Genomic DNA, 15,384 nt, shown 5'->3' with positions numbered 1-15,384 from the left:
TGGCCTCTGTTATGGGAGAGGTGTTTTCAGAACCCCAAAATTTATCATGGTGTTCAACCAACCCCCACTTTTAATGGATTGTTGCTTTTGAAGCACACGGCTTGTTCCCCAGGTGTAGTATTACAATTCTGGACACGTTTTAAAAACAAAACGATGTTTATTCCATGACCTCAAATTAACCTTTTAAATAAACATTGGATCTCTTAACACCCCTTACTTCAAAGATAACCCCGAAAATAATACAACACTACCCAATCCTGCAAACGGTTCCTTTACACATCCAAAAGACTTAACAAATCCTTCAACAGAAGCACATTAGAATTATATTCAACACTGAGACCTTTTTACAATTCTGATTTCACCAAAGGATTAAGTCCTTTATGGCAGAGCTCACCAGCAATGCAGCTCACAGCCACACCCAAGCTTTCTTCAAAGTGAAACTAAAACTCCCAAAAAGCAGAAGTGAGCTCAGCTCCCGTGACATCACTTCAGTAATATAGAACAAACAAAGAAAATTACAGCACAGGAACAGGCCCTTCGGCCCTCCCAGTCTGCGCCGATCCAGATCTTTTATCTAAACCTGTTGCCTATTTTCCAAGGTCTGCTTCTCTCTGTTCCCCGCCTGTTCATATATCTGTCCAGATGCATCTTAAATGATGCTATCGTGCCTGCCTCTACCACCTCCGTGACCCCTTGTAATTGACACCCCCACTCTTGGAAAAAGCTTGCTGCTATCCACCCTGTCGATACCTCTCATAATTTTGTAGACCTCAATCAGGTCTCCCCTCAACCTCCGTCTTTCCAATGAAAACAATCCTAATCTACTCAACCTTTCTTCATAGCTAGCACCCTCCATACCAGGCAACACCGTGGTGAACCTCCTCTGCACCCTCACTAAAGCATCCACATCCTTCTGGCAATGTGGCAACCAGACCTGCACGCAGTATTCCAAATTTGGCCTAACCAAAGTCCGATACAACTGTAACATCACCGGCCGACTTCATTTCAGCTTCATTTCTTAAAGGTACATTTCTTAAACATCCAAATTCTTAAAGGCACACACACATGGCACCTGCTTCTGCACTATATGTTCTATGTTGCATCACACCTGTAAAGTGGGCCCTTGTGCTCCCGTTAACCAAAATCTATTAAAAGTTGTGGGTCAGGTGAACTCCATGATATACTTTGGTATTCTCTAAACCCTGGCCCATAACATTATCAAAATCATTGGATCAAAGGGCTGGAAACTCCATGCAATCCATCCAGCTGGTCCCTAAAATTAATACCTCTCAAATGCCCATCATCTCAAATATCCATCTAAGTTTCCCAGAAAATTTGGCCACATTATCTGCCTCCCTCTGTGCATCCCATCTGCAGATTCATCGTCCTTATAAACTAATTTTATCTGAACTTGTTTTAAAGTTTGAATTCACATATCCTGGTTCTAAAATTGGTGGCAATTTTAAACAGGCCATCAGGGTTCAATTACTTATTTGTGCATCATAAATACTTGAATTGCATCTCTCTTAAGCCTTCTTTTTTCCAGAATTAACAATCTCAAGGGCTTCAACTTTATGCCCTTTCCCTTAAATTAGGTAAAGAAAAGAAACACTTACATTTTCATTTTTCAAAATTCAAAGTGCCCAATTCTTTTTTCTTCCAATTAAGGGGCAATTTAGCAGGGCTAATCCACCTACCCTGCACATCTTTGGGTTATGGAAGTGAGACCCATGCAGACAAGGGGAGAATATGCAAACTCCACACGAACAGTGACCTGGCGTCGGGATTGAACCCGGGTCCTTGGCGCCATGAAGCAGCAACCACTGCACCACTGTCAATGGATTGGTTGCGTGGGCAGATAAGTGGAGGTGGAGTGCCACACCGCCCCACACTTGCATTTTCATAGCGCCTTCATAATCTCAGAATGACCCAAAGCAGTTACAGCCAAATAACTGCCTTTGTAAGCAAATGTGACAGGCAATTTGCACATCAACTCTGAAGAGGTTTCGATTTGGCTACCCTTTTTCATACTGCCTCCAATAATGCGATATCCTTGCCATAGTACAGCAGAGAGATTAGTACACAATGGGGTGGCACGGTGGAAAGCACTGCTGCCTCACAGTGCCAGACCAGGTTCAATTCTAGCATTAGGTCACTATCTGCGTGGTATTTGTACATTCTCCCTGCATCTGGGTGGTTTCCTCGGGTGCTCTGGTTTCGTCCCACAATCCAAATATGTGCAGGTTAAGTGGATTGGTCATGCTAAATTTCCCCTTAGTGTCCAAAACGTTAAGTGGGGTTATTGGGCTGCTGTCTCATACTGTATCATGTGTATCACCAATAAGGAATGTAAATCAGATTAAATAACAGCATTACAATTTTACAGAAAATTAGGTATAAATGGGCATATTCGTGAATAATCAACATTAGCTGGCCAAATCTATTCTTGATCTGAAAACATCGATGTCTACATGAAGTTGAGAACATTTACTTACATTTATACAACTCTTGACAGTCCATTTTACTGAAAACATCTGACTGTAAAGAACTGTTCTGCACTCAGGAAATGGAGGAGTATTTCAAGAAAGTACTAAGAAACAAAAGATTCCACTGCAGTTTCAGTTTGGGGTAGGGGTGCTGCAAAGAATTAATGTTTTTTCCCCCTCTGGCAGCTGAGATTAGAACCATAGAAAAGTTACAGTGCAGAAAGTGGCCATTCAGCCCATCGAGTCTGTGCCAGCCAATAAAGGAATAACAATTAGCGGCTCATTTTAATCCCATTTTCAAGCACCTGCTCCATAACCTTGCTGGTACAGCACTTCAGATGTCATGTTTAAATGAGTTGAGCATTTCAGCCTCAACCACCAACTTAAGCAGTGAATTCCAGATGGCCAATACCCTCTGGGTAAAAAAGGTCTTTCCTCATGTCCCCACTAATCATTTCATCAATCACCTTAAATTGATGCCTCCTGGTAATTGACTCCATAGCTAATTTTTCCTGTCTACCTGCCTAGGCCCCTCATAATTTTGTACACCTCAATTAGGTCACTCCTTAGCCTTCTCTGTTCTAAGGAAAACAATCATCGCCTATCCAATCTTTCTTCATAGCTCCAATTTTCAAGCCTACTCAACATTATTGTAAATGTCCTCTGGACTCTCTCCAAAGCAATTAAGTCCCCTCTGTAATTTGGTGACCAGAACTGCACACACAATTCCAGCTGTGGCGTAACCAGCATCTTTTATACAGTTCCATCATTACATCCCTGCATTTGTATTCAATATCTCATCCAATAAAGGAAAGCATTCCATATGCTTTCTTGACTACCTTGCCCACCTGTCCTGCCAACTTCAAGGACCCATGAACATGCACTCCACCTCCTCAGCCCCTCTCAATGGGCGCAATCCAATTGCCACACAGCGTCCGAAAAGCAGCTCACCACAGCGCAGCGTGGCCAATAATCCCAGGGTCTACACGGTTTGCAACGCGAGTTGCGTTGTATAGCCATGCATTACTCAGTGCTGCAAGTGCCGGGAAACACGCTGCTACATGCGTTCGCTATGGGACTTGGTTCCCAATTAGTTGAATCGCGCCCAATATCTTCCCATTTATTGAGCATTCCTGTCCTTTGTTTACCCTCCCCAATTGCCATTACCTCACGTCTTCCAGACTGAATTTCATTTGCCACTTATCTGCCCACGCAACCAAACCATTGATATCATTTTTGAGTCGACAACTACCCTCTTTACTATCACAGCCAATTTTTGTCTCATTTGCAAATTTCCCAATCATGCCACACACATTTAAGTCTAAATCAGTAATATATACAACAGATAGCAAGGACCCCAACACTGAGCCGCATGTAACATCACTTTTCCATCCATCCACCATTATCCTTTGTTTCCTATCACTGAGACAATTTTGGATCCAACGTGCCACCTCACCTCATGTCCCATCTCACGTTTCTGATTAGTCTGTCATGGCGTCTCATTTTTCTGACCAGTTTACCATGTGGCAGATTGATATGAGATTTCTTGGGTAACTGTGACATCTATTTGGGCACTTTCACTCAGTTATGACTAGGTTTGAAGCAACAGAAATCCAGCACCCACAGCGTAACACAAATTAGCACTAAACAGTTACATGCACACACAGAAGTAAAAGGATTGATTGATTGATATTTATTGTCACATGTACAGTGAAAAGTATTTTTCTGCGGCCAAGGGAACGTACACAGTACGTAGATAGTAGATAAAAGAATAATCGGCAGAGTACATTGACAAATGATACATCGACCAACAATGACTGGTTACAGTGCGGAACAAGGGCCAAACAAGCAATACATGAACAAGGGCAGCATAGGGCGTTGCGAAGAGTGTTCTTACAGGGAACAGATCAGTCCGAGGGAGAGTCGTTGAGGAGTCATGGGGAAGGAGCTGTTCCTGTGTCTGGATGTGCTGGTCTTCAGATTTCTGTATCTTCTGTGAGGGGTCTCTGATAATGCTGTCTGCCTTCCTGAGGGAGTAGGGAGTGTGGACAGAATCAATGGGAGGGTGGAAGGTTGTGTGATGCGTTGGGCTGAGTTCACCACACTCTGCGATTTCCTGCGATCTTGGGCCGAGCAGTTGTCATACCAAGCTATGGTGCAGCCAGATAGGATGCTCTCTATGGCACATCTGTAGAGGTTTGTAAGAATTCATGCAGGCATGCCAAATTTCTTTAGCTTCCATAGGAAGTAGAGACGTTGTTGGGCTTTCTTGACTGTTGCCCCAGGACAGACTGTTGTTGATGGTGACCCCCAGGAACCTAAAGCTATCGACCATCTCCACTTCAGAGCTATTGATGCAGACGGGGGAACCTAGAGATCTAATTGGAGTTACATCTTGCCACACAGTCGTGTGTGTATAGGCAATACAGAAGAGGATTGAGCACACATCCATGCGGGGCCCCGGTGTTGAGGACTATTTTGGAGGAGATGCTGTCGCCTACCTTGACAGATTGCAGTCTGTTGGATCCAGCTGCACAGGGAGGTGTGAAGTTCAAGATTGCAGAGTTTGGTTTTAAAGGCGGAGCTGTAATCTATGGTGACTTGTTGTTAAGATGTTCAAGTGTTGATTGTAGGGCCAGTGAGATAGCATCTGCTGTGGACCGGTTGCGGCGATAGGTGAACTGCAATGGATCGAGACCGTCTGGGAATCTGGCATTGACCCGACTCATGACTAGCTGCTCAAAGCATTTCATGATAATAGACGTCAGGACAACCGGTCGGTAGCCATTGAGGCACGCTACCTTGTTCTTCTTTGGTACTGTATTATGGTGGTCTTCTTGAAGCAAGTAGGGACCTGGAGAAGTGAGATGTTGAAGATATCTGCGAAAACACTCGCCAGCTAGTCAGCGCAGGCTCCGAGTGCTCGCCCAGGGACTCCGTCAGGCCCCGTTGCTTTCTGCTGGTTCACTTTCAGGACGGCAGCTCTCAACTCTGAGGATGTAATAGTGGATATAGATGTGTCCAGGGCAATTGGGGCAGTGGCACTGATGTATTGGCAGACTGTTCAAAGCGGGCATAGAACTTGTTCAGCTCATCGGGGAGGGATGCTCCAGTCCCAGAGATTCCGCCTGGCCTTGCTTTGTAGCCTATAATCTCGTGTAGACGTTGTGGGTTTGTGTCAGTGGCCTGGGACTCCAGTTTGATCCGGTAGTGTCTTTTAGCATATCTGATGGATTTCCGTACGTCATACTTGGATTTCTTATTTAGATCAGGGTGGTCAGACTTGAACGCCTCCGTCCGGTACTTCAGCAGGGAGTGGACCCTTTGGTTGAGCCAGGGTTTCCGATTGGAGAACACACGTAATGTCTTCTTTGGTACTTATGAACTTGATGGTCAGTCATGATCATAATGAATGGTGGAGCAGGCCTCGGAGCTGAATGGCCTCCTCCTGCTCCTATTTTCTGTGCTTCTATGATACCCTTATGTAATAAAGGTGCCTGCGGGCTATAAAATCTAAGCAATATTATTAAAGCATAATGTGTCATATCAAATTCTTCTCTTCTATTTTAAGTTCTAACCTACTTAAAATAAATAAATAGTTAGAATAGTAGAGATTAATTTAATCTGAGTGTGTTGCATATCATAAATAAGATCATTAACAGTGATTCCCAGGCTGATGTGAGCCTGTTACTGATGAAGTCTGTGAAGGTGGTTGTGTATTCGTCCAGGTTAGCTAGCCTTGAATATGGAACAGTCCACAGCTCCAAGCTATCACCGAGATGAAATGAAAAATGAAAATTGCGTATCGTCACGAATAGGCTTCAATGCAGTTACTGTGAAACGCCCCTAGTCGCCACATTCCGGCGCCTGTTCGAGGAGGCTGGTACGGGAATTGAAACGTGCTGCTGGCCTGCCTTGGTCTGCTTTAAACGCCAGCGATTTAGCCCAGTGTGCTAAACCAGCCCGTCCTCTGTCCTCCAGATTGTCCTCTGATGCCTTAGACCAGCACTGGTTTTCTTGACTGGTTAGCACGCTCAAGTTGCTGTTTGTAAGCCGAAAGTAGGAGTATCGACTTTATGATCAGATTTTCCAAAGTGTGGTCAGGGAATGGCGGTAGGCACCTTTGATGCTTGTGGAGCAGTGGTCCAGGATGTTTGCACCTCTCGTGGGTCAGGAGAAGGGTGCATGATGTGGGAAATGGAATACTATATAAAACTAAGAGTTCTGAAGCTGGTTTTAACACATTATTGAGGGTGTGTAGAAGGAACAATACTGAGTGTCAAACTATGCTCTACCAGATGTTGTGAATCTTCTACAGCCTGCAAAGCCTAGAAATGTTTCATTTCCAGAAGTGGCTTTGATAACAAATTTTACTTTGCAAGATATTTGCACTGAATCATCTTGATGCAGCATTAGAAAACAGTGATTACTTTAATTCCTTCAGTATACATCTTCCTTAATTTCCAAATCTATTTCTCCCCCTCAAATTTCTCAACTAATTCTCTTCATTGCTGAGGACCAATCAATCTAATCAACAGCAGTTTAAAAGAAAGGAAGTGAATAATTCAAAACTGTAATCACATACCTGCGTACTTCAGGTACTTCTTTAACACTGTGCGGCTCATCTTCCACTTCTTCATTGTCTTCATCACTTTCATCTTCTTCATCACTGTCATCATCTTCATCACCATCATCACCATCATCACCATCATCACCACCAACACCACCAACACTACCACCCTCACCTTTAAGCACATCTGCAACTTTTATCGAACCCTTACTATGCTGTTTGTGCACCTATAGAAATATAGATAAATTGAAAGTGTAATTAGTGTTTTACATGATGCATTATTAAAACAGTAGATTAAGTACAACTTGATTTTCAATACTGCAAACTATTAGAAACATCAGAGATAGTCTTACGTATCTGACTAGTAGGACCTGCTAGTCAATCCAGCAGACTAATAGCACTGATTCACTGATCTGGTACTCGTAGCTAAATATTACTTGTATACTAGGGATATCCTAGCAAAATATTTAAGCTTTTTAGGCTCACATCAGCCTGGGAATCACTGTTAATGATCTTATTTATGATATGCAACACACTCAGATTAAATTAATCTCTACTATTCTAACTATTTCTTTTAAGTAGGTTAGGACTTAAAATAGAAGAGAAGAATTTGATATGACACATTAAGCTTTAATAATATTGCTTAGTTTTTATAGCGCACAGGCACCTTTATTAGATAAGGGTATCAGAAGCACAGAAAATAGGAGCAGGAGGAGGCCATTCAGCTCCAAGGCCTGCTCCACCATTCATTATGATCATGACTGACCATCAAGTTCAATAGCCTTCCCCCCCATAACCTTTGATCCCTTTCGCCCTTAATGCTATTTCTAACTGCTTCTTGAAAACATAAAATGTTTTGGACTCAACTACTTCCTGTGGTAATGAATTCCACAGGCTCACCACTCTCGGTGAAGAAATTTCTCCTCATCTCTGTCCTAAATAGTCTCTCCATATCCTCAGACTTGGCCCCTGCTTCTGGACACACCCACCATTGGGAACATACTTCCCGCATCTACCCTGTCCAGTCCTGTTAGAATTTTAGAGATTTCTATGAGATTCCCCCTCATTCTTCTGAACTCCAGCGAATATAATCCTAACCGATTCAATCGATCCTCATACGCCAGTCCTGCCATCCCAGGAATCAGTCTGGCAAACTTTTGCTGCACTCCCTCTATAGCAAGAACATCCTTCCTCAGATAAGGATATCAAAACAGCACACAATACTCCAGGCGTGGCCTCACAAAGACCCTGTATAATGACAGCAAGACATCCCTACTCCGACTCGAATCCTCTCACAATGAAGATCAGCTGGTACCACCTGCTGTACCTACATGGTTACCTTCAGTGACAGGTGTATGAGGGCATCCAGGTCTAGTTGAACATTTCCCTCTCCTAATTTATGGCCATTCAGATAATAGTCTGCCTTCTCATTTTTGCTACCAACAGCGTTTTGCTATCAACAGGAAAAATGTGGTTGCATTGGAGGCAGTTCAGGGGAGGTTCACCAGATTGTTTCTGGGGATGGAATGATTGCTGTATGAGGAGAGATTAAACAGTTTGGGCTTATACTCACTGGAGTTTAGAAGATTAAGAGGGGATCTGATCGAGGTATATAAAACACTAAAAAGGGATTGATCGAGTAAACATAGTCCAAATGCTCCCCCTTGTGGGGAAATCCAGAATGAGAGGTCACAGATATAGGTTGAGAGGCAGTAGATTTAGAACTGAGATGAGAAAGAACTACTTCTCGCAGAGGGTGGTGAATTTGTGGAACTCGCTGCCCCACATTGGGATGGTGACTGAATCATTAAATGGTTTCAAGGAGGAGATACATATATTTCTAATTTATAAACGGTTTAGCGGCAGCACGATGGCACAGTGGTTAGCACTGCTGTCTCACGGTGCCAAATCTCAAGTTCGATCCTCGCTCTCGGTCACTGTCCGTGTGAAGTTTGCATATTCTCCTAGTGTTGCCATGATCTGATTGAATGGTGGAGCAGGCTCAAGCGGCTGAATTACCTACTTCTGGTTCTAATTCCTATGCAAAAGCACCCTGATACTACAAAACAGAATTATTTTTAAACAAACATTACCATTGCAGTCAAAAACATTCTTAACCCACGGGGAAGGCTGGGATAAACCGGTTCCTTGATGGGCTGGACATACCAGTCGTGGGAGAGGGCAGAAAACGCGACCTGGAAGCACCACTAGCACTGGGAGAGATCATGGAGAGCATTATCTCCCTGCAGACGGGGAAGGCGCCGGGACCGGACGGATTCCCGGCGGACTTCGACAAAAAGTTTGCGACAGCGCTGGCCCCGCACCTGCGGGAGATGTTCACAGACTCGCTAGCTAGGGGCACACTGCCACCCACATTAGCATAGGCCTCAATCTCGCTGATACCTAAGAAAGACAAAGACCCAACGGAATGTGGGTCATACAGGGCAGCACGGTAGCATTGTGGATGGCACAATCGCTTCACAGCTCCAGGGTCCCAGGTTCGATTCCGGCTTGGGTCACTTTCTGTGCGAAGTCCGCACATCCTCCCCGTGTGTGAGTGGGTTTCCTCTGGGTGCTCCGGTTTCCTCCCACAGTCCAAAGATGTGCAGGTTAGGTGGATTGGCCATGATAAATTGCCCTTAGAGTCCAAAATTGCCCATATTGTTGGGTGGGGTTACTGGGTTATGGGGATAGGGTGTAGGTGTTGACCTTGGGTAGGATGCTCTTTCCAAGAGCTGGTGCAGGCTTGATGGGCTGAATGGCCTCCTTCTGCACTGTAAATTCTATGATATCTCTGCTGAACGCAGACGCCAAAATCCTAGCCAAAAGGCTAGACGACTGTGTACCTGAGATGGTCACAGAGGACCAGACGGGCTTCATCAAAGGTAGACAGCTTACCTCGAATATCAGGCGCCTGCTGAACGTGATAATGACCCCCTCCGGGGAGAGAACACAAGAGGTGATCGCCTCCCTCGACGCAGAAAAGGCCTTCGACAGAGTCGAATGGAAATACCTCAGAGGTACTGGAGCGGTTCGGGCTTGGAACAGGGTTCACCGCTTGGGTAAAGCTCCCATGGCGAGCGTACAGACCAACAATACCAACTCCCAATACTTCCAGCTGCACAGGGGCACCAGACAAGGATGCCCACTGTCCCCGCTGCTGTTCGCACTAGCAATCGAACTGCTAGCAATCGAGCTCAGGGCAGCAAAAAATTGGAGGGGGATCCGAAGGGGAGGTAGAGAGCACAGAGTCTCACTCTATGCAGATAACCTGCTCCTCTACATCTCGGACCCACAGAGCAGCATGGACCGAATCATTGCGCTCCTGAAAGAGTTTGGAGCCTTCTCGGGCTACAAACTCAACATGAGCAAAAGCGAGATCTTCCCAGTACACCCGCAAGGGGGTGGGGGGCAGCACTAAAGGGGCTGCCGTTCAAACAAGCCCGACACAAATTCCGCTACCTGGGGATCCAAATAGCCCATGACTGGAAAGGGATCCACAAATGGAATCTCCCAGCCTGACGGAGGAAGTAAAAAAGGACCTGCGAAGATGGAACACACTCCCACTCTCCCTCGCGGGGAGAGTCCAGACGATCAAAATGAACATACTGCCCAGGTTCCTCTTCCTGTTTAGATCCATTCCGATCTACATCCCCAAGGCCTTTTTCAAAGCGCTGGACAAACTTATCATGGCGTTCGTATGGGGGGGTAAAAATGCTAGGATCCCAAAGGAGGTCCTACAAAAAACAAAATCCAGGGGGGGGCTAGCCCTCCCGAACCTACAATTCTACCACTGGGCGGCAATAGCCGAGCGAGTAAGGGGATGGATCCAGGAGCCAGAGGCCAAGTGGGTGCGTGCAGAGGAGGCCTCCTGCATGGGGACCTCCCTCCGGGCCCTCGCCACGGCAGCACTCCCATCCCCACCCAAAAAACACTCCAGCAGCCCAGTGGTGACGGCCACCCTCCAATCCTGGAACCAACTGCGGCAGCAATTTGGCCTGACCAAAATGTCGGACAAGGCTCCCATCTGCAACAACCATAGGTTCACACCAGCACTGACTGACGCCACCTTCAAAAGGTGGAGGCAGGACGGAGGGACACTGACAGCCAGGGACCTATACACGGACGGCAGGATCGCAACACTGGACGAACTGACAGAGAAATTTCAGCTAGCCAGGGGGAACGAGCTACGGTACCTGCAGCTCAAAAACTTCTTACGAAAGGAGACAAGGACGTACCCACAACCGCCACGACAGACACTACTGGAAGACCTACTGGACGCAAGTATCCTAGAGAAAGGGAACTGTAGCGACATGTATGACCGACTGGTAGAAAGGGACGACACCGTACTGGACGCAACAAGAAAGAAATGGGATGATGACCTGGGGATTGAGGTAGGGTGGGGACTCTGGAGCGAAGCACTGCATAGGGTCAATTCCACCTCCACGTGCGCAAGGCTCAGCCTGACGCAACTAAAAGTGGTACATAGAGGCTCAGCCTGACGCAACTAAAAGTGGTACATAGAGCCCACTTAACAAGAAACCGTATGAGTAGGTTCTTCCCGGAGGTGGAGGACAGATGTGAACGGTGCCAAAGAGGCCCGGCCAACCACGCCCACATGTTCTGGTCTTGCCCCAGACTTGTGGAGTACTGGACAGCCTTCTTTGAGGCTATGTCCGAAGTGGTGGGGGTGAGGGTGGAGCCATGCCCGATAGTGGCGGTCTTTGGGGTTTCAGACCAGCCAGATCTATTCCTGGGGAGGAGGACGGGCGCCCTAGCCTTTGCCTCCCTGATCGCCTGCTGTAGAATCCTGTTTGGCTGGTGGTCAGCAGCACCGCCCAGAGCTGCAGACTGGCTGTCCGACCTCTCGGAATCTCTCCAAATGGAGAAAATCAAATTCGCCATCCGAGGGTCAGACGACGGCTGCCACAGAACGTGGGAGCCATTTATGCAATTGTTCCGGGACCTATTTGTGGCCAACGAACAAGAGGAAGAATAGTCGGGTAGCCAGGAATCAGGGGAAAATGGACGGGAATCGGGGGAAGGTAGCCTCCCTCGGGGGAGGGGTTACTGTTGCTCGTTCTGGGTGAGTGTGCTTAACACTCAATTTGGCTCTGTTTCTTTACTTAGCTCTGGAGTCGCCAGGTATCGTTAAGATACCGTCACAAGTTCAAGGTGAAGTTCAAAGCAATAAAACCATTCACAAATTAGTAAGTTCAAACAACTGAGTTTATTATAATACAATTATAATAACTACCCATGCACACGTTAAACTATTCCTACCGCTAAATAAACTAATACTTAACTCGAAGGAACTGCCGGGTCAGGGAACAAGGCCTCTTGCTCTGCTCTGGTCTGCAGACTTCAGGTTGGTATAAGTTAAAAGGGGTCAGGAGTGTCTATCTCTGGTAGCGATCGTTGTGAGACACTTACTTGCTGGCGGCTGCTGTCCCAAAACCTCTCTCTCTCTCCTTCAGGGTCTTCTTGGCAAAAGCTGGTCGAGGTGCTGGTCCACAGGGGAGGGCTGGCCAAGGAGAGAGGAGGGCTGGACGAGAAGACTGAACCATGTGTGGGACCTGTCTTTTATAGGTCCCAGGGATCCGCTCCCCTTTGGGCGGACTCCCTTACCTGCTCGGAATCGATTGGGTCTCTTCCCAATCGATATGTTTGAATCCTCCCAATACTGAGGCTGTTCCTTAGCTACTGGGCGGGCTTTCAGGCTCTTTGTTTTCGAACCCTGTTGGTGCCTGTGTGTCTGGTATCCTTTACAATGTTGCAGTTACTTCCCCATTTGTGTCCATTGTCTCTGGAATCGTTCCATTAACATGCTAACTATCTCGGAGATTGCCTCATTAGTATGCGGAATGTTCGTTTCGGTGCGGTCTGCTTTCTTAGCAGACAGAATCCACACCTGCTTGGTGCAGCCTGCTGGTGCTGCAAACATTGTCCATTTTATGCTATATGCTTTGCGTTCCTCCATTTTATATTTAGGGAATGGCCAACTTCGGTGGCTACATTACTGTTTTTCTCTGTTGTGATAAAATTTGTCGTTGAAAACTTGAATAAAAATTATTCCAGAAAAAAAGGAAGGACAAAGCTGCAAGCGACAGTCTGATGGTAAGCTGAGGCCCAAAACCAAATTGTAAATAAATGCCTATAAACATGTGCCTCGGCCATATTGGGGAATGTAAAATATGTATGCCGGTTAAAGGGGGCGGCCACAATTGTTATTGTGAAGATGCTTACCTGTAAATATACATGTAAATTTTTGCGTGTTTTTTTTTCTAATAATTTGTTGGATATAAAATATGAAAACTCAATAAAAAACATTAAAAAAAAAACATTCTTAACCCCAGGCTTTCAACCCTGAAATTGTCCAATACTTAGAACCCAATATTCCTTCCAGTCATCACACACGGTAATGTTGAGAGGCTGTTTCCTCTCATGAGAGAGTGTAGGATCAGAGTGCATAGGCGCAGAATAAGAGAGTGCCTATTTAAGACCGAGGAAGAATTCCTTCTCTCGAAGGGTGGTGAATCTATAAAATTCATTACCCCAGGAAGCTGTGGAGGCCGAGTCCTTGAACATTTTAAAGACTGAGGCTGATAGGTTTTTAATCAGATGGGGAATTAAGGAGAAAAGGCAGGAAAATGGACTCAAAGTGTTAGATCAGGCATGATCTTATTAAATGGCGAAGCAGGCTCGGAGGGCTGAACAACTTACTCCTGTTCCTATTTCTTATGTTCTACAAAGCCTGATGCCTTTGCCAGGGTTCAAATATAAAATGATCATTTTGATGTGATAGCTCAGAGCACATGGCAAATTTGCACCAGATTGTTTTTTTTTAAATAATTTTTATTGAAAGAGTTTTTCCATACAGACATTTACCCCTACTAATTTTTAAATTATTTACAACACAATCCCTCTAGGCAAATATCCCTCCCTCGCCCGCCCTCTCGCGCGCACCAGTCCTCCCCCCCCCCCCCCCCCCCAAGCAACAACTTAACAAACAAGGCAGCCTACAGTTCCAGACATGAGCAGCGAGCAGACTTGCCCACGTTACAGTCGTGCATGTCCCCCCACGACCATTGCTGCCCCCCCCTCCCCCCCCCCCGGGTTGCTGCTGCCACGACCCCGAACGCCTATCTCTGATCTAAAAAGTCAAGGAAAGGTTGCCACCGCCTGGAGAATCCCTGTACCGACCCTCTCAGGGCAAATTTGATCCTTTCTAGCTGAATATAACTAGCCATATCGTTAATCCAAGTTTCAACGCTTGGAGGCCTCGCGTCCTTCCATTGAATTAATATCCTTCGTCGAGCCACTAGGGACGCAAAGGCCAGTATTCCGGCCTCCCTAGCCTCCTGTACCCCCGGTTCTACCCCGACCCCATAGATCGCAAGCCCCCATCCTGGTTTGACCCTGGACCCCACCACCTTCGACACCGTCCTTGCCACCCCCTTCCAGAACCCTTCCAGCACCGGACATGCCCAGAACATATGCACATGGTTCGCTGGGCTTCCCAGACATCTGACACAACCTGTCCTCACCCCCAAAGAACCGGCTCATCCTTGTCCCCGTCATGTGAGCTCTATGCAGCACCTTAAATTGAATGAGGCTCAGCCTCGCACACGAGGAGGAAGAATTGACCTTCTCCAGTGCATCCGCCCACGTCCCGTCTTCTATCTGCTCTCCCAGCTCCCCTTCCCACTTGGCTTTCAGCTCCTCCCCTGATGCTTCTTCCGCCTCCTGCATTATCTTGTAGATGTCTGATATCTTCCCCCCCTCCGACCCAGACCCCCGAGAGCACCCTATCACTCGCCCCCTTACTGGGGAGCAGGGGGAACCCCTCCACCTGCCGCCTAGCAAATGCCTTCACTTGTAAATATCTGAACATGTTTCCCGGGGGGAGCTCAAACTTCTCCTCCAGCCCTCCCAGGCTCGCAAACCTCCCCTCTATAAACAGGTCCTTCAGCTGCCGTATGCCCACCCTGTACCAGCTCTGAAATCCCCCGTCGATGTTCCCCGGGATGAATCTATGGTTCCCTCTTATTGGCGCCGCCAACAGACCTCCCATTTCCCCCCTGTGTCGCCTCCACTGCCCCCATATCTTGAGGGTGGCCGCCACCACCGGGCTCGTGGTGTACCTCGTGGGGGGGAGCGGCCATGGTGCCGTTACTAGGGCCCCCAGGCTTGTGTTGCCACAGGACGCCCTCTCCATTCATTTCCAAGCTGCCCCCTCCCCTTCCATCATCCACTTGCGCACCATTGACACATTTGCCGCCCAGTAGTACCCCGAAAGATTGGGTAGTGCCAGCCCTCCACTATCCC

General features: G+C 46.8%; 1 protein-coding gene across 3 annotated transcripts in view; it reads right to left on the bottom strand.

The window, feature by feature from the left end:
- The window catches only part of nphp1 (nephronophthisis 1), a 191,797-nt gene that overhangs the window by 130,468 nt on the left and 45,945 nt on the right, over positions 1–15,384 (bottom strand). For all 3 annotated transcript variants that reach the window (XM_038799127.1, XM_038799128.1, XM_038799126.1), the window contains exon 7: positions 7,072–7,283. In XM_038799127.1, coding sequence (XP_038655055.1) covers positions 7,072–7,283 — 212 coding nt within the window. The remainder of the gene's footprint in view (positions 1–7,071; positions 7,284–15,384) is intronic.

The sequence above is a fragment of the Scyliorhinus canicula genome, chromosome 6, assembly GCF_902713615.1.
Source record: "Scyliorhinus canicula chromosome 6, sScyCan1.1, whole genome shotgun sequence".
In the NCBI taxonomy this organism is placed as follows: domain Eukaryota; kingdom Metazoa; phylum Chordata; class Chondrichthyes; order Carcharhiniformes; family Scyliorhinidae; genus Scyliorhinus; species Scyliorhinus canicula.
The sequence above is the reverse complement of the archived record's forward strand: the minus strand, read 5'-3'. Positions and strand labels throughout refer to the sequence as shown.